Here is a 25,454-nt window from a genome sequence, read left to right on the forward strand (position 1 = left end):
TTCTAAATTCTCCATCTCTAGTGTTCCCATAATCAGTTCATTTAGTTCTAATTTCAATCTGGGCACAATCACTGCTCTGTCTCTCTCTGGTGTCTCTTCTGATCTAACATTGCCATTTGTTGCACCTATTGCTCCTCGCGGGCTCAGATTTCTTAACCAATCAGTTAACTGCTGTGCTGAAAGACCTTACAAACTAACATAATCTCTCTGGGGCATATTTTGCAGGGTGCTACAATTATCAGTTGTTATCTGATCTGGTGTAGGCATGTAAGGAAGTGCTTCCTTGGACTGCCTGGGGTGCATATAGTGCCGGGCAGAGCGTGATACTTGCATGTGTGTGCTGGGTTGCATGTGTGTGTGCCTGTGGATGATCTGTAACATGGAGGCCTGTGGGTTCCATTTTGGAAGCCAAGGGCCTGGAGAGGTGAAGAATGCGCCCACTAGGCAGGAGATATGTATTGTGCCATTCCTGAGGGCCAGGGAAGGACACACACACACACTGGAGAGGCAGGAGCAGAGCTTCTTCTGGGCATATTCAATGTGCACATTTGGTCTCAGGAAGAGTTATTGGTCCCTGGCGCCTGGGTCCATTGTCAGGGAGAGTGGTGGGGCTGATAAGGTTGACAGTACCAGGGATTCTGATAAAGAGAAAGCCTTAGTACTATGTACTTTCATGGGGCATATTTCAGTGGAGGTTCATATCCATGTGCGGTCCCTGCTTACTCCCTTGGTCTGTGCTGTAGGTCACTCAGAATTGGAGCCACTTCTGCTGTGGTCAAACAGCAGTGCAGAGGAGAGAGGACTTTTAAGGTGCTGTTACCATTGATACAAACTTCAGAGGCCAGACACTAAGGCCCATATTTATACTTTTTTAGCGCCGCATTTGCGCCACTTTTTGACGCAAGAGCGGCGCAAACTTACAAACGTAAATGCGGCGCTAAAAAAGTATAAATATGAGCCTAAATCACATATGTGTCTTGGTATGGACTATAAAGATAGAAATGTGCCACAAACGTGCCATCATCTCATCAGTAGAGGGAAGATTGCCAAGACTTCTTGCTTCTGGAATCAGGGCTGGGAACTAAGATCTGAGAGTCTCCCATCTGAGTAAGGGACCATCACCCAGGAGCCAAGGATGCATAACCTGTGCCTGAAGCACCAGCCATTTGCCTGCCTGCTAAGATCAGTGTGCTCTGTTAGGAGTAGGAGAGAACCTGGAAGGAGTGTGTCAAGGATCTTGGTGAGCATATCCTGTTGAGCAGAGTGTTAGGCGCTTGGTCCAGTCGGGGCCGGTGTTGCAAGAGAGCCATCCACTCTCATGCAGAAGTCTGCATCCCCTGTCGCGGCTGCCATGAAGCTGCAGGCTGTCGTCAAGTAGCACTGATCTCTTTGGGGCCATTGCTCATGACTGTGACCCCTGTGTGCCAGGATAACTCCCAGTGGCATTGTTGGGGCCGTCGCCCATGCAACTAAGACTATGGGCCATCGCTTGTGTCTGTGACACCCTTTGTCCGAGGAGGGGGCCACTGAGACCTCTGGGGCTCTAATTTGGAGTATCTGACCTGATCAAGACTGTAGCCTGTCTTTGCAATCCTGTATGATAGGAGAAGCCATTAAGACCACTGAAGTTGTTGTGTTGTCATGTCAGGAGTTTCTGTAACAAGTGGAGGTGCTTGTGATTGAGTCCAGAAGCCATCTGCAGGAACTCCACTGCTTCACATACTTACCCACTGGAACCACAGAAGAAAGAACTGCTGCATCCAGAGGGCGCTATTGCTCCAGCTCACTGATCTTACTGACCGGAGACAGGGTGCGGTGCGAGCTGTTCAGTATGGGGCAGGAAGTACCCCTGCTTCTGGACTCTTTGCAATGTCACAGATGCGGTAAGGTGGATTAGATGCCTGTTTGGGGACTTGTTGGATCTCAGTGGTCATTATGGCTTTGCAGATGATGCAGCTGGTTTTGAAGAAGCTGCAAACCAAAATGGGGGAGCCAGTGGAGTTCCATCAGAGTGGGGGGTGATGTAGTCATATTTCTTCAGATCTTGATGAGGAATAGTGCAGCATTTAACATGCCCTTGAGGGTCTGGGAGGGTCTTTGCCACCACCGTTCTCTGTAAGGAATGGTTTAATTTCCTTCATAAGAAAGAGCTAGTACCAGGCCATGTTGTTTTTCTTGGTGGTGTGCTTCTTGGTGTGAAGTGGGCGGTGAAGGTGAATCAGAACCTTCTGGAGTTTTCAGTGCCTAGGAGCAAATAAAGTGTCTATTAAAGGACCAGGGCTGGGAAAAGGGGCTTAACATATGGTGTGATCATAGTCAAAGGAGCTCTTGTGTTAGTTCTGCAATCCCTGGCATTTTGGTGAATCAACGTCGATGGTCAAATTCACCCCTCACAATACAGGTTACACAGCACATTCCTAGGTTCTTAGCATGCCTAACACACTCCCTAGATCCCAGACACAAACAGACTCCCAATTCTATCCAACTCTATTAAGTCAATACTCTACCTGAATTCAAATTCACTTTGCCAGAGGTGCTAAACTCCCTACCAGCAAGCAAAATGAAAATGATCAAGCTAATTTTAATGTACCTCACTCTAAAAAAATTCCTGAGACCAGAAGACAGGGCTAGTTGATCTGGTGATTTTACTGTTACACCCTCAGCAGCATTTGTGGAAGGATACACTTTAAAACTTTTATGTTTTTTTATTCCTTGTACAGGACTCTGGTCGTTGACCCCAAAGACAAAGGAAATGTCTCCTTTACGGATCGTGGCATCCAGAGGCTATGCAGATTGTGTTAAGCACATTCTGCAGCAAGGGGCAGACATCAACAGCACCATCGGCGGCAGCTCAGCACTACATGATGCCTGTGTCAGCCATCGTACTGAATGTGTCCAGCTCCTGCTTAGCTACGGGGCCAACCCCAACCTTATGTCTGAGGATGGCAGTGCCCCTTTGCACCTCTGCTCCACGCCAGGCTCCTTCCAGTAAGTGTAAGCTTCATTGGTGTTTTTATGTTTTGGGTGTATGTTTGTGTTTTTGAATGTTAGAATGTCAGAGTCGAGCTAGAGAGATGATGCAACAGAATGTTAAAAAGTGCTAAACTAAAAGCTGAAAGCATAAAACTAGCTAAAAATCACAGTTACAATTGTGTTAAAAACCAAATTGCTAAAAAACATACAAAGAGATATAGGGGGTCATTCTGACCCTGGCGGTAATTACCGCCATGGCGGAGGTTGGCGGTAGCACCGCCAACAGGCTGGCGGTGCTCCGCCGGGCATTCTGACTGCGGCGGTACAGCCGCGGCCAGAAGCGGAAAGCCGGCGGTGTACCGCCGACTTTCCGCTGCCCATGGGAATCCGCCATGGCGGCGCAGCTTGCTGCGCCGCCATGGGGATTCTGACAGCCCATACCGCCATCCTGTTCCTGGCGGTTCACCCGCCAGGAACAGGATGGCGGTATGGGGTGTCGTGGGGCCCCTGCAGTGCCCATGCCAATGGCATGGGCACTGCAGGGGCCCCGTAAGAGGGCCCCACAAAGAATTTCAGTGTCTGCTTTGCAGACACTGAAATTCGCGATGGGTGCAACTGCACCCGTCGCACCTTCCCACTCCGCCGGCTCCATTCTGAGCCGGCTTCCTCGTGGGAGGGGTGTTTCCCGCTGGGCTGGCGGGCGGACTTTCGGCGGTCGCCCGCCAGCCCAGTGGGAAAGCCAGAATGACCGCCGCGGTCTTTCGGCGGGAACCGCTTGGCGGGCGGCGACCGCCGTCCGCCGCGGTCAGAATCACCCCCATAATGTCGACCATGACAAGCACAGCAAGCCAAAGTAAGGGCAATGAATGCAAATTTTGAATTTGGTATTATAAGCCAATCAGCAAATCTTTCTAACAATAGTCATGATCTTGAAGAGCATCTTCGAAGCCATCAAATGGAAAGGACCTCAGGAAAGAGGCCACATCGTCAGATGTTAGACCGATCACAGGATGGGCAGACGGATCCACGGAGCAGAAGTGCATAGTAGTCTAGTAGTCTCTTGCGCAGGTCCATCTGCAGGAGTGGCACTCTCCATAGCGCCAAAAAGAGCCAGATCATTCTCCAAGGGTGGCTTATAAGTGGCCTCACGAATCAGCCTTAGTCTTAAGGGGCACGACCGTGAATTAACCCTCATCGGGGACATCAGCAGTGCTTGGTCCACAGGAGGCACTGGCGTAACAGCAAGACACACTGTAGGCAAGTGTTTGAAAAAGCACCATACGCAGTGAAAGACTGGTTGCACGCACCATAGAAGTGGTCGGAATGACAATGACCAATTACGCTCCAATTCCTCCAGCAACGGAGGATTAAAGACCTGAACCATGCGTTCACAGCACAGGTGAGCTGGTGGCAGTGGCTCCATTGCTTTGTGTAGCTGGAAAGACAGAACCACTGCGAATCAGAAGAAATAGCAGCAGTATTCTGCCAATCAATGCCAAAATTATAGGAAAGCCGCAAAACACATTTGAAAAGAGTGAATTGATGGCTGATGGAATGACTCCGAATACAGTCTGGAAGCTGGACACAAATCCAGCCCCAGCAGTCTTAAAGAAGTGGACACTCCCAGTAGTTCACAAAGCATTGAAAAAGATTTATACCAGCTCTCCAAAATGCTTGGGGAAGTTGGTATTTAATAGGGATTGTATCTCGGCTGACGATTTCGCAATCTGGAGAGCATACTTCTCTCTAGCTGATGTCAACGCGACTTGTTTTTGGAACCGTAGCACCTTTAGTCTGCTCAGCTTGTCATAATTTACATTAGCAGTATCAATGTGAGGCCACATTTCTGAAACTTTCATCTCTTGTGTGGGGGGGAATAAAACTTGTCCACAACATGTAACAACCTTAGAGACTGAAATTGCGTAGGCAATTCCTGGTCGCATGGCGCAGCAGCTTTGGTCGCTCAGCACCACATAACTTCCATTCGAAAGTACATGAATTGCTGGTTGAATTAAAGGGATGAGAGTACCCTTCAGAAAACAGGCCAACTTTGCGACCCCCGCATTGCAAAGGCTGTGAAGGGACACCTGCTTGCAGATCATGGAATAACTAACAGTAGTCTTGCATTCGCTTCTGCTGAGAAAGACCTCTGTTTCGCCGTTCAGACATTTGTATTCAAAGGGCAACTCCCACTCTTCTTTAATATAACTATTGCCTAGTCTCTCGTACGTGCCCACAGCATGATGTTTTAGGCATTTCAAAAAACAAACAGTGGAAATGGGCAGATTAATAATGCCATGTATGACCCATACTGTTGAAGGACTCTCTGCAACTGTGAAAGACAACTTTTCTAACTTCTCTATATGAAGCATAGTGAAACTCGCTTCCCTTTTAGCCATTGTCTGTTGTCCTTAGATAACTTAAAAGGAGTGAACAATTCACTACTGTTAATGTACTGCCAAGGAACTCAGATATTTTTCAAAGTCTGTAACGTCCAACCTAACTGCATCATGGAACTCAGCTGATTTTGCCCATGATATAAAAGGGACATGTCTGTCTGAATGATATCTATTGCAGACAACACAATGTTTGTCAGGGAATAAATCCTGTTGGACAGAGTATTCATGCCATTATCGACAACAGCTAAAGCTTTTTCTAAGTTTTCCTTATCTATTTGCCTTAAATGCACAGCAGCTTCTATCTGAGAAAGCTTCCAGATCTCATTATACATAGCATAGAGGAATCTTTTAGAGCGCGGCTTTCTAGGACCTAACAAAACGTCCTGTAAGTCTATATCCTCAGAAAGAGTATTAAGGTGTTCTCTAACTGCGGCCAACGTGTTAGACTGTACCCATTGTTGGCACAGTTTGCCCACACTGTATGTTGTAACTATACCCGTGTGTTGACCCGAGACAATGAGAGGGTCTGGCCAGCTAATCTTGAAACCCCCTGAGGAATTCACAAAACGTGCCTGACACCCATTTGTGTCTATTGGCCAAATCAGCCACCCACCGGGACTCGAAAGTGAAGAGTTATAGGTACCAGCCTGAACCTTTGCATTTAGTTCTTCTCCGTGACATTCAGGAAGTATTGCTAATTATCAGACTTTGCCCGTATGGGGATACTGGGCGTATTAATTTCTTTTATTTTTGCTAACCCCAGACAAAGATGTCTGTTGAATGGTGTCATTTAAAAAGATCATTTGCACAGGATTCAGGCATGCTCTAAATAAAGCTTCCCTACCCTGTATTTACCAATCTTATGTTCCCCATACACTCTTTAAATCAATAGTGTTCCTCCAGTATTCGTAACCTTCAACTGCAAGACGGGAAACAAAGAATCTGAATAAATCAGTTTTGTATCAGATAGCAAAATTTTCCTAATTTTTGAAGGAGGAAATTTGAAATAATATGACTCTGGATGTTTTGTGTCATGCCCAGAAAAATAAGTAAATTTATCTGAATAACGTTTTGGTCTCCCACAGGTGGTGTTGAACAGTGGTCCCACTGAGTGTAGTTACGTACTGGTCTATGTCTGTTAGCACGGTGCAGGTAGTAATGCCCCCAATTGTTATAGCAGAACATTTCCCCATAACTCATTGTATTCGTATATACATCATCACTTTCAACTACTTAATAGTCCTTCATTTCAGTTAACATAGAATCAACTGTCTGGACATCCCAATCATCAGATACAACACCAGGTGTAATTACATCAGTCATAAAAATGTTGAAGACATATGGAATTTGAATGACCTCAGTAGGCCCGTATATATCAAATAGAACGTTGTCCCACATATCCCATCAGGAATAGGTATAGCTGAAATGTTCACAAGGGACAAGTCTCTTGGGACCTTATGTGAGGAATGATAGGGAGTTAAGACTTCATCCACAGGCTCAACAGAGGAGCGTTCAGGAAGGTAATGACCATTTATAAGTAAAAAGAAAACAGTCACAAAATCAATCCATAGGAACAATGCAACCATAAATAGTTCCATGGGTGAATTAAATAGTTATGTTTAAGCCATAAGTACAGCTTACGTGTCTTTGATACTGAAGTGGATGAGTCTGAAGAAAAGTCATCAATGTCGATGAAATAGCCAGAGGCAGTCTCTACAAACGCAGGAGCAGGTACATTACCGGTCAACAGATCCACTTCGCGTGGAGGCTTATAGTAGAAGGTGCCGTCAGTCTGTGTAGTGGTAGTGTAGAAAACAGCCAAATCTTGGACAGGTGCTATCGTTGAAGTGGTGACTGGAATCAGCAAGAGCTCATTTTCCACCCTCCCCACGGTCGAGGAGGTATTTGTAGCATTGTTAGACATGCTTGTGTAGTCAGAAGTAATGTTGTTATTTCTGCTTTGAAGAGGTATGACCTGTTGAGCAGTGAGAGGGGACTGGGAACTACCCAAAGGACCTCTGGGTCTACTGTGCAGGATCGGCCACATGGTGAAGTTTGACATCGTCAATGGAAATGAATCTGTTTGCTTTGGAACCAGGCAGCGGTGGTAAGATTACAGTTCTGGTACCTTGTACTCCCAGGACTGAGATCGGTGCTCTGCAGGATGGACCGAATTCCTTCTTCACAGTGATCTTCTCACGAACCAGATCCCCAACTTTAGGAATCCAGCCAGTGGAAGTTGTTGGTAAATTCCTTATTCCTAAGGTGGGAGCACTGGTGGATGATTTATCATCACAGAATTGCTAAAGCTCCTGTAAAACAGTGAGACATTCATTTATGTCAAAAGGTGTATCTGCTGCCACCAAACCGGGGCCATCAAGATCTGGGACATGCATAAGTATCCCAAAGAGAACCTCATAGGGAGTGCGTCCCCCCAAGGACCGTCTTGGCTGATTATTCAGTGCCCTCTTGGACCCCATATAGATGATGGAGCTAACTGCGGCCAGAGCCTTATACTCTAGCTGTTAAGTACTGCTTTGGATCACGGTTCCTCCTCTCCACTACCGAATTTCCCTCTGGATGGTATAGTGAGGAGTAATGGAGTTCAACACCCTTCGTCCCCATGGTGTCCCTGAATGCCTTAGAGGCAAATGCAGGGCCCTGGTCTGAATGGAATGATGCAACCGCATATGTACCGATAAAGATCAGCAAGTCTTATATAACAGTTCAAGCGTCAACTGACCACTGAGGCCATACCCACTGGAATCTAGAACAAGAATCTACAGTGACTAACATGTATTTGTATGCACGATCAGGTTTGAGTGGACCGCAGTGGTCCAGGTACACACATTGTAGTGGCCTGCTGGACATCAAGAGGGATGTCTGCAGTGGGCGTTTGATATTTGAGCCCTTAATTTGCTGGCAAATGTCACAAGAAAGGATGTGCTGTTTTGTCTGTTTGTATAGACCATGCCACCAGAAACGTTTCTGTAGGAGTGTTATTGTGGCCAAAACACCAGCATGAGCAGAAGCGACACCCTCATGCGCTGCTTTTATTAGATCTGTTCTCTGGTCTTGATTGGGGATCGCTCAATCTTCAACTCTAGGAAGTGTTGCGTAGGCAACATTCTGTGCACAGATGTGGTAAGAGTATTCTGTAAGGTACGCTTTTGGAAGAGGCTTGCCTTCAGCCGAAGCCTTCACGGCCTTTAGAATTTCATTATCCAATCTCGTCTGAGAGTGAGTCACTGCAGCCACAGAAGCCAGAGCTACTGCATATTTGGCTGCTTCATCAGCCAAAGTGTTGCCGATAACGTGCACTCCTACACATTAGTGGCCCAATGTATGTACTACATGAACACAAGGTAGCTTATCCTTAAGATCAGACACCCTCCCCCACAGTGTTCTGTGTTTCATGGAGTTCCCTTTGGAATCTCTAAACCCGTTCAGTCGCCAATGATTAAGATAATCATTGTAAGACTGGACTGGACGCAGTAGTAGGAGTCACAAACAATTAAAGTCAGTGTTCCTGGCTCTGTGTGTTCTAGCACTAATATAAGTTCTATGAGTTCAGCAAACTGAGTTGTGCAGTCCCATAGGGTCTGCGTGTAGGTATTGTGAGAGTGGAAGACTCCATCCTTCATCACTCTGCTCACGGCTGTGCAAGCTGCTGAATATTGATGTTTGGTACCTACCGCTGGTTGTGCTGAGCTATCAGTGTAAATGACAGTGTGGTAAAATATCTAGAGGAGCGGGGTACTCCTATTCGTATTGGAGAAATTCTTGTGTCAGGAGTTTTGGATCAAAGATGTAGTCAACATCGGTGGCAGTCAGGGAGGTTGCCCACTGAATCCAACATGGATGTAACGCTTTGGTGACGGCCTCTAAGGCTGGCACTGGGTTAATGACAATGATGCATTTCCCTTGGGCAAGTGGCCTCTCCCTAATGACAGCCATCTGAACTGCAGTTAGATTTTTTTCTGTGGGTGCAAAACATTGTTCTGTGTTTGAGTATAAATGTGATTTATATGCTATGGGCACTGTGTCGCCTTCGGTAAAGGTAACATAAGTGAACCCAATGGCACCAGCTATTATTCTGATGACAATTTTTTTTTTATTATTGCTGGTGTGCAAGTGTTTTGCTGTCCTGTTGCAATTCCCTAAGGATGCATGTGTGTTCAACTGTCCAGTGTCTGCTAGAAAAATCAGGGCGTATTAAGTCATAGAATGTCTTGATACGTTGTGCATCAACAGGAATGTATGTTCTGCCAAAATTGAAGAAACCAAGTAAAGACGGTAGTTTTTTTAGTGTTAGGTGGGTAGAGTTGAGCACATTTTTCCAGAAAGTGCGGGGCCAAGCTCTTCCCCTCGTTTGATACCTCGTATCCCAGGAACAATACGCTGAGAAAGGCTATTTTAGTTTTCCTAAAATTAAATTTGTAGCCAAGGGCTGCGAATCCTAAAACGAACCAGTCGACCCTGGCAAGATGAATGTTGAGGTTGTCATCTGTGAGATAGATGTCATCCACGTAAGACAACGCCTCAGGATCAATATCATGCAGTATTGATGTTACACGGGCTGAGAACAGCCCTGGGCTGATCTTGTAACCTTGGGGCAAATGACAGAAGTGTTTTTGTGAGCCAAATGAGAATGCATTCAGGGCCCAACTGTGTGTGCTAAGTTCTGGCAGAAAAAAACATTGGAAATATCCAAGGTTGTTTTGTATTTCTTGCGCACTATGTTATTAATTAGTGCTGTGCTATGTGAATTTTGTATAGCATATGTACGTTAATGACTGTTTAAATGTCTGTAGTCTAAGACTATTCTATGGGAATGGTCTGGCTTTGCTACAGGGAATAACCTGTTATTCATTGCAGAGACACAGGGCTCAATTACTCCCTGGTATTCAAGCTGAGTGAGGATCTCCCTCACTGGAGCTTTTGCTTTATGTTTAACAGAATATTGTGGCTGAGGCTGGGGTGTAGACCTGATAGGTATCACATGGCAAAGAGAGTCCTTGTCCCAACCTACATGATTGCAGTATAATGCAGGTGCCTGCGCTAAAGCCCAGTTGACAGCATAGGCTTGTTTTACCGCTACTGGAACAAGATCAGGGAAAGAAGGCAAAATTACATCTTCCCCATGTGGGAGCTTACGAACGTGCTCGAGTGGCCAGTCTTTTTCGGGCAGCAGGATATCACAGCTAAGTTCTTCCCAGAATATCGCTCCTCGTCTCCCTCAATTTGGATATTTAAATCATAAACCCTGTTAGGTGGGAGAACGCAGCCGTCCACAGCCTCAACTGCAATGTAATCACTAGTTGCTGGTCATATCTAGATGATCTTTCAGACTCTGGTGACATATTGTGACATCTTCTGTGCCGTCTAACAGTGTCACTACCCACGTCTTGTTCTTCAGCAATGTTCTCAAGTGTACTGGCATTTTTAATGGACAGTGCTGCCACCTTTTTCTTTTTAAACTGTGGCTTTTGTTGTGGGGACGTATCTTCTTTTTTGTCCGAAGACTGTGGTGAGTCTTTCTTCTGTTTCACATATTCAGGACGTCGATCATGATGGCCCCCTCTCTCGCTAGGCCTATCCCTGCGTCCTGAAAGGAACAAGAGGGACGTGAATCAGTATATCTGTCTGGAGCTTTTATATTTTCCCTATTTCTGAGAGAATATCTCCTGTCAGAGTTCTCTGGGTGTGGAGAATCTGCTTTCTGATTTTGTCTATCTTTAAATTGTTTTTGTTTATCCCAGCGCCTCTTAGAACCCTCCTGTGCTTGTTTAGTACTTTCCTTAGGGGTGATACTCTGTAATTCAAGCTTCTTTGGCTTGGCTCCCAAACTATCGCGTCCTATACTCGTACAGATGTCGGAAATAGTTTTCGGTAGCTGTTTCTCCTGGTCCAAGTGTGGAATCTCTCGGAGACGCTGGCATATAGCCAGTTCTACTGCTTCCCCTGTAATGTTACTGAGTATGATTGAGGAGACTGCATCAAAGTTCTGCATTAATTTCATTCCCAAATCTAGGGCTTGTGCAGTCATGTGCTCATTCTGTATTTGTTTTAACACTTCCAGTAAATTGGCACATGTGGTACCATGTGTGGTAATATAAATTGCAGCGAAGACTGTACCCCATGTAGCACAGTCATCCACCCAGGGAACCATCCCGAAGGGCAAGCACATTGTGATAATTCTATGTTTTTCCTGAGGTCCCATATGCGGGAACACAGCTTCCAGCTCATTTGTTATCTGTGCTATCCAAAATGGGATTTTCTCTCGTTCTGTGGGTACTTTACCCATGATAGTATGCACAGTTTGTGGACTAATCCCATTAGCCAATTGGTATCCAGCAGGTGCTGATGGTGCTGGACGCGCTAGTGTTCGGAATTCACATTACGAACTGATCAAGCCGTTTGTAAAGTGTTACTAGCTCTATGTATAAGTTTCGCAGGTCTGCTGCGTACATGTTTTGTATACCTGTGTGAGGTGTGTATGTGGAAACATTGGCCATGTTGGACCTTCATTACCTAAAGGACCTAATCTCATGGGTCTATTATGTGTGGTAGGGTGCCATTAAACCAGTTCTGATGTTCTTGATAAGTTCTCAGTATTTAAAAATACTGGTATGCTTGGTACTGTTGAGGTACGTTTGCAATTCTGTATGTGTGGAATGTGAATGATCTTTGGTCTTCCTCAGGAAAGGTGACCCAAGAGTAGAATGTTTCTGTTTGGTAAGCTTCACTAGCTTCTACTATGAAAGTGACATCCCCACCCTCCTCTGTTAAGCCATGCGCTACTAAGTGTAATGTTGATGCTTGTCTATCATTCCCAGAAATGTCTATGGCGTTAGCCATATTAAAAAATGGGTAAAAGAGATGGAACACCAAATGGGGAGCAACGTCCTTTTATGAGTTCGAGCTCAAACAACCTACAGCCTAATTAGGTGTTCCCTGTTCAGGTGAGGACGATCTTCCCCAAGACCACGGATGTCTCCGTATAATGGTACTTAGGGTACCTGTAGTATGTGAGACAGTAATAATCAGGGTATCTGTAAATTAGTACCTAAACACCATCGTTGGTGGCGCTATGTCATAGTTGGGCTCTTGCTGTAGGCAAGACTGCTGGTTCAAGAATGACAGTGCTTATGTTTGTAGGTGACTACGCCTGTCCTATAACAAGTCGCAAGTGTCGTCCAAACCTTTCCGGCTCACAAGCAGCACCTCACCAAAAACCTAAACAGTAAGAGGTGATTTGTGGCAGCCTTTACGCATGGACTTTAAAGTGTGACATGTCAGGGAGTGTTGTGGTTAAATGGAGAGTACACCTTTCTCACATAAACAACATGTCTCAATCAAACACAGGCAATGAAGAAGATGCAGTAAGATTTCAATAGGTTTTATTTAACAAAACTGCAATCTACGATAAGTTGCATGGGCTGCAATGATTAGGATAATGAATAATGCACAAAATAGAATGGTAAAGACAAGAGTCATTAATACAAAGACCCCCACCATCTTCCAACAACATGAAATGACATAAGATGTGAGATATGTCCCAATACCCTAATAATGTCAACCTAATCTCTAACCTAAAAGAGAGCTAGGTGTGTTAAACCTAATCTGCCAATGCCAAGTCCACGAGAAGAGTCCTCCAACCCTCATTACCTTGAAATGAGGTCACTACCTCAGACTCCGTAGGGACATGAAGACTGGGTCAGCGTCAAGGCGACATGCAGCATCGATAGCAGTGATGGCATCTGGTCTGAATCCCTCTGACTATCTGTCTAAGTGAGGTGCATTTATACAGATCTGCTCGGACCCCTGACGTAGGTCTGTTCCCAAACAATAGATAACAAGACATGCTTGGGATGGTAATTTATATAAACAATTCCCTCAAAGGCGTGAAGAGGGAAAGTACCTAATGTGAACATCTACAATTTGTTGATCTTTGTCGCTTGATATTGACGCCTTAGCGTGATGGCACTGATAATATGAAACTAAAACATAGGCCTAACTAAAAACAAGGCAGCCATCTTAAAAGATATAATTAAATAAATGTGCTAAAACAGAGCAAGCTAAGTAGGGTAAACGTCACTAGGTGACGGGGCACGAATCTGCAAGCCAAAGGCTAAGCTAACTCCTGTTTCCTATTAAAACAAACTAGGATTCACTACATTATGGGTGTCATTCTGACCCTGGCGGCCGGTGACCGCCAGGGTCACCGACCACGGGAGCACCGCCAACAGGCTGGCGGTGCTCCCAAGGGCATTCTGACCGCGGCGGTTCAGCCGCGGTCAGAAAGGGTAAACCGGCGGTCTCCCGCCGGTTTACCGCTGCCCCATTGAATCCTCCATGGCGGCGGAGCGCGCTCCGCCGCCATGGGGATTCAGACACCCCCTACCGCCATCCTGTTCATGGCGGGAAACCCGCCATGAACAGGATGGCGGTAGGGGGTGCCGTGGGGCCCCTGGGGGCCCCTGCAGTGCCCATGCCAATGGCATGGGCACTGCAGGGGCCCCCGTAAGAGGGCCCCACAAAGTATTTCAGTGTCTGCTTTGCAGACACTGAAATACGTGACGGGTGCAACTGCACCCGTCGCACCCCTGCAACTACGCCGGCTCAATTCTGAGCCGGCGTCCTCGTTGCAGGGGCATTTCCGCTGGGCCGGCGGGCGCTCTTTTGGAGAGCGCCCGCCGGCCCAGCGGAAATGTTTGAATGGCTGCCGCGGTCTTTTGACTGCGGTGCGGTCATTTGTCGGCGGTACCTTGGCGGACGGCCTCCGCCGTCCGCCAAGGTCTGAATGACCCCCTATGTTGTTCCCTATGGAGCTATATAATGTGATTCTGGATAAAATGTGTATTCTTCCTAGGCATCAGTTCCCATATAAACTTAAGTTAACATCCATCGGCCTTTCCGAGTTTCTCTAAATGGAGGCCAATAATTGACTGGCCATCAAGGTGGACACCATCTAACATGTGGTGCAATTCAGAACGGAGATGAAGACCCGCCTACTCCGAGTACATAACATCTCTACCTGATAGGAGTGACCACCCAGACATTTTCTATCTCATTGTAAATGCCTATGAATCATAACTAAGGCTAATGCCCTTGTTCAGTGTGTCTTTGCTTTAATCTAGTGCATAGATACAGTGTAAGTGGTCAAGTCCTCCCATCATACTCACCCAAAGAGTTTAAGATTCTGTTCTTTAAAACATAACTATCAGTTAAGATCTGGAAATGAAAGCCCAGAGAAGGTTAGATATAGGGAGGCAAGGATCTGTTAAATGATGTTTCCTCATTTTCCTAGAACTGCTTCCATGTTTTTTTGGAAGTACACATAGTCTAGGTGTGGAAGATAACTACAAACGTGCCCACAATCCAAGCATGGAGACGGCTAGTGTGGGAGCCGAACCCCAATAATTCACTGACCCCAATATTTCGATCACCCAAAAATTTCTCCCTAGCAGTTCGACTCCAGCACCCTTGCTCTAGCGATAAGAGTCACCATCCTCCACAACATCAGCCCCAATAAATGTAATAAATCAGATAGTGTCTGGGACCACTCAAGAACTGAGTTCAAGATGAATAAATAATTAGAGTTTTACTACCCAAAATCTCAAAATGGGTAATACAGAATATTACAGAAAATGTCATGAAGGCTCAGAGTCAGAAATCTGAAATTAAATCAATTCCCAATAAATAGCAAAAAATCATAAAAAGAACATTCAACATTCCTCCCTAAGGGGAAAGGGAAAGACCCTCTAATTTAACTATCAGAATCATAAAGAAGCCAACAGCATCTCTATGAGGGAAAAGGGAAATCTCTCCGTAATTGGTCCCATGAGAAAATGGAAATTGTCTTCTACTTTCTCTCAAAACCGGGGTTTTCATACACATTTTAGGCATAAACAATGAGCAAAACTGCAGATTCATCATAGCATGATTAATGATAGCATGTATTGGACAAATGAGAAGCAAAATCGTCATTAATAAAATTATTACATTAACCCATTTCTAAGGTTGTCAGGATTCTTCCATTAGCTTCCACGGCAAAAGCAGTCCAGAGATGTAAAATACAGTATGAAACATTCTCAAACAAAGACTAATACACTTGTGTGCTAGCAAATCTTCATTGGAACTTCCAGCTGGAAGTGTCCTTTGGAAAGATGAACACGATGGTAAGTTTAATTTCCCACATATTCTCCCTAAGGAAAATAACCAATTGGGTCACGTTGTGCTGAACTCACTGAAAACTGTGGGGAGAGAAGTGATTGGAAGGGGAGAGTGAGCAGGAGTAGGATGAGCAGGAGACCACTGATAGGGAGAGGAGAATGATCAGTATTAGCAAAACACTCGAAACTGCATCCATCCTAAACAGCATGCTATCTTCACGAAAATGTGGCATAACTAACTTATATTAATATTCACTTCTAAACATTGTAATCAATTTTTAGTACAAAATCATTAAATAATTGATTACTACCATATTCGCCATAAAAATCACTAGTATGCACAAATCATTTGTTATCCAAGATTGCACAGTTGCAAAAACGTTAACACTAAGGCTAACCAGCAATGTTCCTGTGAAATGGGACAGGCAACCTGTGCTCTCTGACTTCAGCCTAGCATTCAGAGCAAGCATTCTAAGCTGAGAATTGTGAAGGTACCTGTTAGAGGTCTTGCAGGAAGTGGTGAGTGCAATTGTTAAAGCAGATAAATGGCATATATGTATGATTCTATATATAGTATTTGTATGGTGTGATATCAGCTATGGCACATGGTTTGGACGCCAGTCGCCGGGTGTCGCTGATAATTGTAGATGAATTGTGACAAAGGCAACTCAGCTGTGCTGATTTCTGATATCATTGGCTCACGTTTCATTAAATGGACCACACAACCTTCCGAGATAAATGTATCACTAGCCACCATTAAAGACATATCTTTAAAATGGTTCAGGTGTGTTGCAGACCTTCTCTCAGACCTTACTTAAATATCAACAGAGAGGGTTCTGTTACACTTGGCTTTAGTATCTTCTATAGGCTGAGCTCTCTTTAACAAGATGACACACAAATAGTCTTGAAACTTGACAGATCCACTGGATACTAATATTGTGTGTCTTGAATGACACCCAGTCCTAGCTAAATAATATTTGCCCAAATAGGTCTCCTGGTCCAGTTTTGAGATGTACCATTAATCCACGACAGTATGTCAAGGGCCCTAGAATAGTCATGGGCCATCACATTGTTCAAGGAAGGCCACCCATTCTATCCCTGCTCCTTAAAGTGCTATAGTAGCTAGAACCCGGGTCAATGCAGTCTGTATTATACTAACTCTCAATACAAATACAGAATGGAGGGTTAGACGGGTTACTGGGCGTAGGACGTTTGTTCATGTATCTTTTGCCAGTTGATATCTACACTGGCTGTGGTTAGCAAACAAAATTAAGTTTGAATGTCCCTGCACTTTTACATGTCCATAAGGGGCTGGATGTCTAGGCAATAAAATCTTCCTCTCTTTAAATAATTAGGTTCACATTTAGAGTTTGACAGACCGGATACTCCGTCACAAACATAGTGAACGTTTCATCTGCCATATTACAAGTGTGTTAGGCTATAATGCAGTTGTCAAACAACAGACTGTGCCTCTGCCACCTTTGTGACAAGAGTAATCCATTTACCAAACTCTAACTATAGGCTCTAGTTTTAAGCACCACAAATAAAGCCCTTCTGCAGACTGCTTAGCTATAATGAAAGGACAAAGGATATTTGTATGTATAGATGCAGTTATAGAGCAAATAATCACTCACCTTTGGCATGAATCTTCAAAGGATTGTTTTGAACAGGTCCAGAAACTCGTAACTACTGTTATGTGTTCTGCTAAGTCACTCCGCAGACTTAAGATGGCCACCACCTAGGATGATATAGTGAGCTGTACAAGTGTTCACACCTGTCACTTAAAGCGAAAGGGTCTCTGTCCACGATAGAAAGCAAAGGGTCCAATTCTTCATTTGGGGACAGGTAGAACAGGTGACTTCAAATGATACCTAGTGCTGGGAATGTAGGTGTTACCTCTTGAGGATGAGATGTTGTTTGAAGAGGATAACAATGTCAGGGCACGTCGAGAAAGACTGCTCCAGATTCCTGACTTTCATTGGTCGTAGGGAACAGTGTTTTCTTACTGTATTTGTAAAGTATGTCATGCCTTTGAAACCTGACTGACAGCGGCGTGGGTGGGGTTACAAAGAGACTGCAGTCGCTAATGCATTTCTTGAGGGCAGAACTGGATACAGCCCCGGTCCATCGTGGTTGGAATAGTTTAATATACTTCTCTAGCCAGGATGGAGTGCATTGAGAATGTCTTTAGAAAGACCACGAGCTAGTGGGTCTAGCCTTAGGGATCTGACCCGTAGACGTGGCAACTGTGAAAATGTGTCAGATTGAGGGGCTAGGAATGGAGAATTGTTACAAATACTACAGCTCATTATAGGTAGGCAAGGTTTGGACTGCCAGGATAATACTGAAGACTGGATAATGCAACAAGTGGGGACATTAACTGATTGTGTTTCAGACTCAGTGCTTCATTTGTGCCGGTGGTTTCCTGTGCGGGGCACCGGTACTTATTTTTGAGAGCTGGCGCTTATTTTTCTGCATCAGGCATTTACTGCGAGCAAAAGACACAACATGAGAAAGACTGAGGAGGAGAAAAACGAAAAAGCCTCACAAAGGGAGAAAGCAGAAAGCTGCAAGAGTGAGCAGAAGGTGCAGGGAGTGGCTGTAAATGGATTAAAGGGGACCGAGATGGATTTAGGATTACGCTGCCTCAGTACTCTGTGCTCGCACATTTAAATGCAGCAGCCGCGTGTTTCATAGGAATGCTTTGGGCACCGCACCCGCACATTTTTATTTACAAACTAAGCACTTGTGCCAGTAATTTTCATCTGATGTATGCTCCATCTTGGAAAATGAGCAGTGCTTCTTAGAGTCCAGGAGGTTTCTTGCCCCAAACCACACCGTGCCCTCTTCGCCTTTTATGCGCAATGCTCACTCTGTGCACCTTATTTGTTATTATTTGCTTTTCTGTGTGTGTAATTGGCCCCAGAGCTCTTTGAAACAGCCCGCCAGGTAGCATCATAGCACTATATAAAACACCTAATGAAATATGCATTTTTGTGTTGGCTTATGGATCAGGCCTGTGTTCATTGGCCACGTTAAAAAAAGCTAATGTGGTCAATTTTGCCGACTTCTGCGCCATACACCTCGAATTGAATTGTATGTTGCCGCTTAAATTGTAACTGTTGTTACTGCCGAACTCCTATTGCCAACTCAGTGATGATTTTGTCGATCTAGGAAAGATAAAGGGCAAAATTGTCACTGCCGGCATTTGAAACTGACCCTCAAGTTACAGGCAGGGCCTACTGCCTGCCTTAGGTGCTCTGTCGGCGTCTTATGGACAGCTCGGGGGCGCGTCGTGCTTTGACAATGCACATCGAGTGGAATTTGCACATTTCGAATTATACAAGTACTTAACATTTCACAATTGCGTTACATTTATTCGCATCATTACTATTTTTGGCTCGCACCAAATAGCCACTCAGTCACATTCCTTCTTTAAATTGGTTTAAAACCTATTGTCACTGTAACAGCAAATATTCACTGAGAAGCCTGGGCCTATTGCAGCAGTCTCTCACTCGCAGCAATGACTGTTGTAGCACTGTTTGAGCTATTAATAACACTCGCGCTGCAGTAACAGAAATAGCATTCGTCAGCGGAACAGTCACTTTAGAGGCGCGTGTTCTTTGCCGTCATTTTTCACATTCTTGCTTCAGTTGGTGGGATTTTATTTGGGGACTGACATCCTTTACACCATCACATTCATTAACACTGGGTAAAAATACTATAAAACCGCCACTACATTCATTACACCAGGGGGCGCTGATGACCCACATAATTGTTGCTGATTGGTTGCCTTTGGTAAGAGCGGAACCCGGAACACACTTTAAAGCAGTTCATAGTCAAGCTGAGCTGAACACGTTACCTGCTGCACAATTCACAAACATCCAATGCCTAGGAATGCAGCGGGAGAGGAAAGCGACCTTAACATAATAACAAATATGTCCATCGTATGGTGCGAGAGGGGGTGGAGACAGAGATGCAGAGATGGCGGGTATAATGCAGCCAGAAAAGAAGATGCAGTAGGGCAGGGATACGGAGAGATGAAGGCGTGGCCACGATGGGGAACATGGAGTAAGACCCAAGGAAAGGAGAAGCAGGGGTCTGATAGGGTTTGGGGTGTGTTGTGCTGATGTCCCAGTGGGACTCTTGTAGCTAGGAGGTGGATTATGGATCATTGAATATTTGACTTTTACATTCTTGGTCATTTGCGCGCTGTTTGTGCTTTACTAAGCTGAATACAATTACTTACACCGAAGAAGGCCTTCGTGTCAGATTTATATGCATATACAGAGACATTAACTGGAAAACAGACAGTGGAGTGGACCCTTAGGCACAGAGTAGAGGCTGGCAGATAGAAATTATAGCGTGGGGAAGGCTTGGCCAGAGTGATCGATAATACAAGAATTAGGCAGCTTTCGACAGTTTAGGAGATCCTGAAGAGCAGACTGAAGTACGCTGGCTTGGCATGGCAGTTCTTCTTTTTAGCTTTCCTAAGCACTTGGAAACCTGTTTCAGGATAACATCAAGCCAATGCACAGAGCTACAGTCTCCTGACAGCCAGACGTAGAAGACGTGCTTAATTCAGGTCAACAGCTAGAGAGATGTAAATCTCTAAAAAACATCTGATTATTCTCTTGATCACACGCATGTCTCAGTTTAAAGCGAGCTCTCTTCACCCCTCATTTTGCAGAGGTTAGGTGTGGACAGAAAGCTCACATCTCTCCAGTCCAGGGCACAAGTCCTAACAAGCATTTACAATGCAACGGGTCTCGCGTTTGCTCATGTTAGAGCTGATCGCGTTGCAAAAGTGCATTTATGTACATAACCCGAAAAAGTGAAATTAACTATGTAAAGCGCTCGACTTCTGCCAAGCGAGATCGCGCTCGTAAATTAGAGAAAAAGAAGTCCACGAGCCCGATAGAAAACAGCGAGCCTTGCATGTTTTCTGTATTTGGTCGCTGCGCTCGAGGAGGGCTAGCCACCGGAAAAGGCATGACGTATGCGTGCCTTCGACTAATGAAAGCAAGCAGATTTTATTAGGCAAGCCCACGAACCAATAAAAAACACTGATGTGAAGTTGACAGGGCTCCAAGCCCTTTTCTAAATACAAAAGCGTCTCGCTGCGATACACATGCGCGAGCGCATGCAACGCAGGCTCAACCCTAAAAAAGAAGTGGGGCACTAACCAAGTTAGGCAGTATGCAAGCGACATCAAGGAGCCTGACATCGCACTTGGCATTACAGGAAGTGACATCAAAGAAAGTGTTATCACAACCCATGACTTTACAAGAAGTGACACCATACAAAGTGACATCAGATCTTAAGACCTCACACATATGTTTATCAGGTCTGCCATGAGTGCATTACGAGTATACATACAAGCACTCCTAATTTAGATAGGGTACGCTACACATAAAACAATGTTGCCTTTTGTCGGCGTATAGCTTCCTTTACCCAAGGACTGAACAAACGATCTCTGTCAGGCATAATAGTCCATATGCAGCACATTTTCATGTAGATGAAATTGCTGTAGCTGCCTGTTCATGTTGCGCCTACCAGATGCAGGGCAATGTGCTCTCTGGCGTTTTTTTAAACAAATCAATGCAACTGGGATTTGTGTGGCACTGTAAATCCCAAAACAGATATTGCATCAGGGTTGTGCCAGAAAAGTGACGCAACCCAGACACAAAAGCTGCCCCTAAATTTATGTATTTGTTGTTTAAAAACTCTGCCACAAATAAATTGGCAACAAAGAGAACGGGCAGTAAATCTGTTCTGCTTAATTGGTTGCAAAGTCTGCATTTTAAAATTTCTTATGGGTTTAAGGCTCCTGCTGCAGAGATCTTTGGGTTCCCAGTAAATCTGAGGGAATAATAGTAATAGTAAGATGACTTTGGTGGTTAACGTGTTTGCTGGAAAGATCTGTATTTGTCTAGTGTCAATTTTGACTCAAAGTATCATAGTGGGTTAATGTCTCTCCTGAAAAGCACATCAGGTAACTTGCAAATGAAAGATTTTTATTTTATGTAGCTAGGTAAGTGGGTTACGGCTTTTAACACATACATTTGTTACTGGGAGCTCTTAAATTGTAATCCTTCTACGACAGCGCAGTGACCTATGAAGGACGGTGTGTGACTCCTACACCTTGTAACCCTCACAACCCTCACAACCCTTATACAACATATCCTGAACATTGATGTATGTATGTATGACTGTGTGTGATTTATTGTCAATGTAATGAGTATATAAGTTATAAAGAGCTCTGACACCCTGCAGTTTGATGAGTAGCGTTGTGCAGAAATTAACAAGCATTTGCAATGCTATAGGTCTCGCATATTTCAAACAAGGTAATTGTCATCTTTTGACAACAGCGCCCACGAGCAAAAGCAAAAAAAAACCTGAGTGGAAACTGAGAAAAGACGAATTAACAAAATAAAGTAAAGTTAGCTTTAAAAAATAAAACTTTGTAATTTTGTTTGTCCTTCTGGGCATGTTTTTGCCAGTCACAAGCCTTCTATTTGTGGGGCACTGGAAGTTAGAACAAATAGTACCTTGATCACATTGGGAGCAGCAGATGGGCACTAATTAAGTTGAAATCAATTAGTGCTTGAGCTCTGCTCCACACAGAGGAACGGAAATGATTCCAGATGTGCCTTGATGAATTACGAGGCTGTAAAGAAGAGTGCCACATAAACCAACAAATGGTGAGCGACAGGCGGGCTCCAAGCCTTTTACTGAACACAAGAGTGTCTGGCAATCGAAATGCATGCGCAAGCGCATGCGCTCGCAGGCTCAACCCTAAAAATAGTAGTATTTATTTTTGATTTGTAAATACTGGGATAGACCTACATTACACATCTGACATTCTTATAGTGTATCCATATTGTTTATATACAGAGACTGAAAAAAGTCAAAATTGTGCTTCTCTTATATGTGCAGTGCCAACCAGCTGTATGCCTTTGTGTTCACTCCACTGCACTTTGCATCTGGGTGTGATGCCCCAGAGAACTTCCAGCCAAGGATACTCCAACTAAAGGAGGTCTGATGGCCCCTTAAATAAGCCCTTTGTTATCGCCCCAACTGGAGTCTAAAGTTGGAAAGACTCCCTTGCAACCTGCACGTCTTTGCTGGGATTAAAAGTAGACAACGTGAAGGCGCTGCTGAATGTGTCCCAGTGTCTGAAAATAACACCGGGACAAGTTCAGCATTTTGCAGTGAGGCCCAACTTCTTGGCAGGGTGGACGGCGTTCACCTTGTTAAAATAGTGGGTGGATGCCGTCCACCTGCGTGTATCCCCAACTTGTGCCCTGCTCCAGTCCTAGAAGCCTCCTCAGATGGTTTGCAAGCCTGCTGGGGCTTTCACACTGGAGATCCAGAATTATTACTGGGTTTGCAGGGAGGAGCAGAATACAGTTTCACCACAGACCAAGATGTATATTTAAATCCTCTTCCTATCGTAGGCTAGGGAGAGGCATGAACACATCTCTTAATGAAATATCCAGCTGAGCCGACATAATTATTTCATGTGTTGGCCTGTTGCTTACTTATGATATTAATGAAAACACACCTGCCCGATTAACAATATCATGAACTGGTGTAAGGAGGGTAGACTATCTCAACATTAGATTTAAAATAAAAGAGAGAGATATTTCTTATGTGCTATATTGGGTGACCACTACATTGGGCCCATTGGTACACGGATTGTATTTAAATTATTCTACGTCTCACAGAAGGCATGCTAAAGGAAAGGCTAAGGAAAAAGCTAGAAGGTGGTCTCTTGTTATGTGCTATTCAAAAACCTCTGTTCTAGAAAAAGCCTGTCAATCCAAGAATCAAAATTAAAAGACAAAAGCCAGGCAACTCATGGATACTTAGGGCCAGATGTAGGTAGCCAAAAATTTGCGAGTCGGAAATTGCGACTCGTTGCGACTCGCAATTTCCGACTCGCAAACAGGAATCCAACAAGAAGAAGCGACTTCATTTTGCGACTCGGAAATGAAGTTGCACCGCAGATAGCGAGTCCGTTGTTTGCGAGGTCGCTTTTTGCGACCTCGCTAAAAACGAACACGCAAATTGCGAGTGGGTGTCGCAAATTGCGACTGTGCCGCAAATTGCATGCAGGTGCAGCAGAACACTCTGGAAAACACTTCCTGGCTCTTGCTGATGACATCACAGCCAGGAAGTTTATAAATACACCTGGGAGGAGGGAGGACCACACCCATTTCCAACTGCTGAACAACCACCAGGAGGAACAGCAGCAAGAATGGAGGACTCTGGCAGGAAGAGGAAACTCAAATTTTCAGAGAAGGAACTGGAGGTGCTGACAGATGAATGCTGCCAGCACCATGACCAGCTATTTGGAAGGGCTGCCGTCAGTGTGCCAGAGTCTGACAAAAGGAGGATTTGGACTGACATCTAGGAGAAGGTAAATGCAATCGGGGTGAGCCACAGGAGCATTGAAGAGCTGAAAAAGAGATGGTACGACCTGCGCTCCAGGACCAAGGAGAGGGTGGCAGAGCGCCTCCGGGAGATGAGGGGCACAGGAGGGGGCCCATCTACCGTCCCCCCACCAACACCCATGGAGGAACGTGTGCAACAGACTCTGGAGCCAGAGGCAGTGGCTGGAATAGGAGAGCTGGACACGTCAGCGCCAGGACCATCAACAAGTGAGTACCATGAAACATGCATGTACACCCATATCTGCCATACCCCCACCCACCCAGTACACAGCAGCATGCACAACCAAATGAGCTCCATTTCAGAGTAGCAACCACCAGAATGTTGCATTATGGGCAATGTAGTCCAGTAGGCAGCTGATAGGCAACAGTTTATTAGGAAGCATACAACAGATGTTAGATACTGACAGTGTGTTCCCTATGTCCCACAGGTCTCCCACAAGACATCCCCACCAGCCAGTCCGTCCAGGGTGCAGAGGTCAGCCAACAGGCAGCACAAGACCCAGGATCAGCCACCACAGGGCCCAGCACCACCCGACCACAATCCCCTCCAGATGCACCATTGGACATTGTGGAGATTGACCCAGCACCAGGTCCCAGCCACAGTGCCAGCCAACAGGTCCCTGATGCTCCACCGCTTCGCAGACGACATGTTCATGTCCCTGCAGTGTCCCAGGGAGATGTAGGGACTCCTCCATGTCCGCCGCCGAGGCAGCTCTCATCAGAGGTCAGCACCTGCAACAAGGCAGATGAAAGTCATATCAGGGGCCATGCAGCGAATGGAGAGGAATTTCACAACAGGGCTGGCACAGGTGCACACAGACTTCCAAAGCCTGAACAGTCATGTCAGTGACCTTGCACTCTCCATCAGGCAACTAGTGACTGAACTTGTTGCAGAGAGAGAGAGTGCAAGGTGCCGTGAACGCCAACCCATCCACCGTTTGGACCGCATGGCTGCCTCAATTGTCCGCCTGGCTGTCAATACAACAGGGCTGTCATGCTGGACAGTCAGTTTACAAGTAGACTTGGGCCACTTTGCAGGCGATGTGGCTCGTGGACTGGAACGGATAAGCCATGCTGTGGACATGATGGAGGCAAGACAGGTGGCTAGGGGCACGGCAGACACACCTCAAGATAGTGAGGAGGGCTCCACTGTCAGTAGTGCATCTGCCACGGACACCAGGGTATTGAGGAGTGGCAGTGCACGCCAGGGATCTGCTGACACTCCAGGCACTAGCCATGCTGGCCGTCCCAGGTGTAGGAGTTGAGCTACGCACTTACGGACAATTGAGGCACATGAGGTGAATGTGTCCTCTTTGCAGGTGGACATTTGCAGCCCCTGACCAACAGTTCAGTTCTTTAGTTATTTGGTTCACTTAATAAAAGTTCTTGTTTGTTCCACTTCACACCTGGGCTCTTTGTGTGTGACATTCGTGTGTGTGGTGACA

The 25,454-nt window shown here is 45.4% G+C and overlaps 1 protein-coding gene across 2 annotated transcripts in view; it reads left to right on the forward strand.

Annotated features, from left to right (window-relative positions):
• ASB16 (ankyrin repeat and SOCS box containing 16) overlaps positions 1-25,454 on the forward strand; it is a 116,350-nt gene that overhangs the window by 23,358 nt on the left and 67,538 nt on the right. For both annotated transcript variants that reach the window (XM_069237864.1, XM_069237863.1), the window contains exon 2: positions 2,721-2,988. In XM_069237864.1, the coding sequence (XP_069093965.1) occupies positions 2,721-2,988 (268 nt within the window). The remainder of the gene's footprint in view (positions 1-2,720; positions 2,989-25,454) is intronic.

The sequence above is a fragment of the Pleurodeles waltl genome, chromosome 6 (genome assembly GCF_031143425.1).
Source record: "Pleurodeles waltl isolate 20211129_DDA chromosome 6, aPleWal1.hap1.20221129, whole genome shotgun sequence".
NCBI lineage: Eukaryota > Metazoa > Chordata > Amphibia > Caudata > Salamandridae > Pleurodeles > Pleurodeles waltl.